Genomic DNA, 4,091 nt, shown 5'->3' on the forward strand with positions numbered 1-4,091 from the left:
GGCGTTTTCCCGGGCGAGCCTGCCGAAACCGGTCCCCGGCTCCCGACCGGCTTGCTGCCCTGACACAGCCCACCCCGTGGGTCCCATCGGCATCCCCCCTGCCCGGCAGCAGGACTGCGTCGACCCCCAGGGACCTGGGGGGCACACTAACACATCCCCTGTGCGCAGCCCAGCGCTCCCCACCCCAGGGGTGACCCCCACCCGTTCTGTGTGCCCCCCACCCCGGGGAGGTCAGCACCAGCCCTTACCCAGGGCAGCTTGTCTTTACACTTCCCTGGGGCACCAGCGGCACTGGGATTCCCGAGCATCTTTCTGTACATCTCCGTCTCCACGTTCTTCTGGTCCGCGTGCTTCTTCACCAGCTTGGAAAGCTCAGCGTGGATGGTCTGGGGAGGAGAGCGCAGCGCTGCGGTCATCGGCCCTACACCATCCCTGTGGTGCAGGGGAGGGGACAGGACCACAGTGCCACCACCAACAGGTCCCATCACCCCGGGGCTGTGCAGGAGCCTCATGGAACAGTTTAGAAGCAGCTCGGGGGGGGACTGATGGCCTGATCCTGCCCCGCTCCCCTGCACTGAGGGGCTGCACCAGGCTGGCATCAGACACCCAGGCTGGGTGCCGTGTGGGTCTGAGCCCCCCTCTGTCCTTTCTGGCCACCCAAAACGTTCCCCAGCTGGCAGCGGGGAGCCAAGCCCAGGGCTGATGCCAGACATCGGGAAAAGGATTTTTATCCTTTAATCGAGACAGAAAAGTTCCTGCCTCGGGGACAGACGTGCCTGAGCTCTCCCACTTTTCTGTCTGGAAGCAAGCTGGGGAAGAGGGCTTAAACTCAGCCTGGTGTGAAGCAGGATGGCAGCAAAACCCGGGAGCGTGTCAGCACCTGCCTGGCTGTGCCAAACGGCAGCAGTGGCTGGGGCTGGAGAGAGCGCTGCAAGAGAAAGCTCTGCGTCCCGCACAGAGCTCGCAGGCTCCCAAAAGTGGCCGTGGTGGCGCAGCCGTCCGGTGCCGCGGCCGTGCTGTGCCCTCTGCTGGGGACGTCTCCCCAAAACACCGGCACTGCCACCGGCGACCCACACCGGCTCCAGCTCACTTCGGCTCACCCAGAGACCAGCCGGGGCTTCACCAGACCATGCAACGCTCAGCACCGCTGCCTCAAACAGATTTTGGAGGGTGCAAATGGCAGCAGACAGCCCTCGAGCTCACCGGGGCTACCATGTTGGTGTAGGATAAAAATTGGCATCTCCTCCTGCTCCCAGAACATGCGGTGAGAAGGGAGCCCAGCACCTGATGATCTGTAACAGCTGAAAGGTGCCAACAGCCCCAGAGAACCAGGTTTCCTCATCCGAGGCAGGTGGAGCTGAGCATTTCTTGCATCTGTTTTCACCACCGGTAGCCATAGCCCGTGACTCACTGACGCGTGTTTAACGCTGCCGTCTGGAGTGGCACCACCACGTCCCCGGGAGTCCCAGCAGCCAGCCGGGGAGGCCAGTAATTTGCTGTACTTGTGGTTTCGCTGGTAACGTCACTGCCAGGCATTTTGATTTTTCACCCCTCTCCAATTAAAAGCTTCATCCGAGCATGCTGGCGAGCAACCGCCCTGTCAACAGTGACGTGCTGGAGACGCACAGGGGAAGCTGCTCCCGGTGCTGCCTGCGTTGCTTGTGCTGCTCACTCACTACGGTTGCCCACCCCAACCTTGCCGGGAAGTGAAGGGTTTCAGATCCTCCTCATCCCTCCCTGCAGGTGCTCTCAGACCACGAGCTCTGCGGGTGCTGCGGGACCACCAACCACCTGCTTCCACAGTGCCCCATCCCACCCGTGACCTTCAGGCACCAGATCATGACACAAATCATGACAGTCTGGTGAAATTCCCAGAAAAGAGATGGATAAAACGACAGACCCAATTGAGAACTAAAGCTCACCTGTAGAACCAAGCCCCCCCACCTCGACCCTGTGGAGGCAGGCAGCACCTCCCTGCCTCTCCCCCAGCTCGCCCAGGCTCGCTCCTGCTGGGGCCATTTCCTGGCACTGGGGTTTGATTTCTCCTGAGGCTCCGGGCCTGCAGCTGATCATTAACCGACAGGAAATTCCTGACCCAGAGCTCGCCCCAGCCTGGGCACTGGACCGAGGTCTGGGCTGCTCCCGCCGCCCAGTGAATCACGCTCCGGGCTGTTGAGCGAGTCTGCGGGGACTCGGCTCTGCTCCACTTCCTGCAGCCACGGCACGAGCTGCTGGAGTCACCCGGGGAAGGTGGAGTAGACAGGATCGTACACGCAGGATCACTGAAGCAGGGGATGTGTTGGCAGGGAGTCCTGCCACTGCAAGGACCAAAGGGCAAAGGAAGAGTCTCGCAACATGGAGATAAGAGACCTACCAGCCCAGCCAAGCTCAGACATTGCCCCACGGGGTACATCACCACGCAGCTGCCCAAGTCCTGGGGGCTATTTCCAGCCTCCCTTCATGGAGGAAGCTGGGAAACAGCTACGGGGGGTTTCAGCCTTCCACAGGGAACACCAAGGTTTGCAGGGACATGGACAACAGGAGAGCATCCTGCAGACATCCAGCTCAGTGGGACCACCAGCAGCATATAATAGCAGCCTACCTTGTTTGAAGGCTCCAGCTTCAACGCCGCCTTTAGGATAGGGATGGCCTCTCTGTATTCGCCCTGCTGAGCCAGGACCTGGGAGGCGAGATACGGATTGAGCAGGACAGCTGAGGTCTGTCCCTCGGTCCTGCCCTCCATCATGCCATGGAGAAGGGATGGCAGCGCCCGGCCTCACCTTGCCCTTTCGGAAAAGAGCCTTGATGTTCCCCGGCTGATGCTCCAGGACGAGGTTACAAGACTTGAGGGCTGCCTCGTAATGGTCCAATTTAAGCTGAGAGGCTGCCAAGTTGTTGAGGCATTTCACCTTCACGTCCAGCAGCTCAGCCTCCTCGTCCGGGCTGAAGTCAACTGCAAAGACCCCAGAGCCAGGTTACAGCTGGAAGGGATCCCAGGCGGCCCTCGCCCGAGGTGGGAGCAGGTACCTTTCGAGCTAGAGCCGATGACCTTGAGGGCGATGTCATAGGAGTTGATGGCCAGCACGTAATCTGCCTGCTGGTAGAAGAAGTTGCCGCGCTCCCGCTTGCGGTTGGCCAGCTCTATCTTCTCCTTCCCGCTGAGCAGCTCCAGGTCTGGTGCATCCCGAGCCGCCAGCAGCTCCACCTCCAGGGTGAGGGCCGCGTTGGGTGGGACATCAGGGCTCCTGTGCAAAGAGGGGCACAAAGCCATGGCACCGTTACCACCTCTGCTGGTCCCGTCAGCCTCCGAGCCATGTAGATTTAGCACCGTGCCCCAAAATCAGAGCCACGGAAGCTCCCTGGCACAGGGCACAATGCATATCAAGCCCCACAGGCAGGACACGCTGCCGTCCACTGTATGTGGCAAGTGAGCTGGGTCTCCCTGCCCCTGAAGCTGTGGCTGTCACCGGGACCACAGGGGACAGCTTTCACAGCCTTATTTGGGGCCATCCTGCTCCACCTTGTTCCCTCCCCACTCACCTCCCCTGCGCGCCGTAGCAGTACTTTGCATCTGACACAATCAAAGCCGTCTCCCCCATTTCTAGGAGCTGCACACACAAGTCCAGAGCCTGCAGGGAACAACATCGTGGGGAGAGAGCATAAGCAAGGGCAGAGGGAGCACTTCTGATCCACAAACAGGGACATCACTGACCCCAAACCCTCCCCGCACCCCCTAAAGCGAGGTCCTGCTCTGCAGGGTAAAAACAAGGCAGCAATAAAACCAGGCAAGCTTTCTCCCAGCCCTGACCTGCAAGACGTCGCAGTCCCCCAGCGTGAAGGTGAGGGCAGGGTTCTCCTCCACCACACTGCCATCCTCCAGCGTGGCCTTCAAGCGGATGGTCACGTCCTGGCCCCTGCGGGGACGGGTGTCCACCCCCTGGCCTGGGACCAGCGTCTTCTTCTGGAGCAAGCCGCTCCCTGGGCAGGGAGAAGCCAGAGGCGCATCAGCCCATGGCCAGGAGGGAAAAGCCTCGCTCCCAGCACCCTGCTCTTGACTCCCAGATGGCCTTCATGGCACGGGGAGTGCAGGG

General features: G+C 61.1%; 1 protein-coding gene across 1 annotated transcript in view; it reads right to left on the reverse strand.

Moving 5' to 3' along the window:
* Positions 1-4,091, reverse strand: part of FKBP8 (FK506 binding protein 8, 38kDa) — a 15,415-nt gene that overhangs the window by 10,039 nt on the left and 1,285 nt on the right. The window contains exons 2-7 of the mRNA XM_009882657.1: positions 3,809-4,045; positions 3,541-3,629; positions 3,028-3,245; positions 2,781-2,953; positions 2,603-2,680; positions 249-386 (exon numbers count right to left, since the gene is read on the reverse strand). Coding sequence (XP_009880959.1) covers positions 249-386; positions 2,603-2,680; positions 2,781-2,953; positions 3,028-3,245; positions 3,541-3,629; positions 3,809-4,045 — 933 coding nt within the window. The remainder of the gene's footprint in view (positions 1-248; positions 387-2,602; positions 2,681-2,780; positions 2,954-3,027; positions 3,246-3,540; positions 3,630-3,808; positions 4,046-4,091) is intronic.

Source organism: Charadrius vociferus, unplaced genomic scaffold (assembly GCF_000708025.1).
Source record: "Charadrius vociferus isolate BGI_N301 unplaced genomic scaffold, ASM70802v2 scaffold2560, whole genome shotgun sequence".
Classification (NCBI taxonomy): Eukaryota; Metazoa; Chordata; class Aves; order Charadriiformes; family Charadriidae; genus Charadrius; species Charadrius vociferus.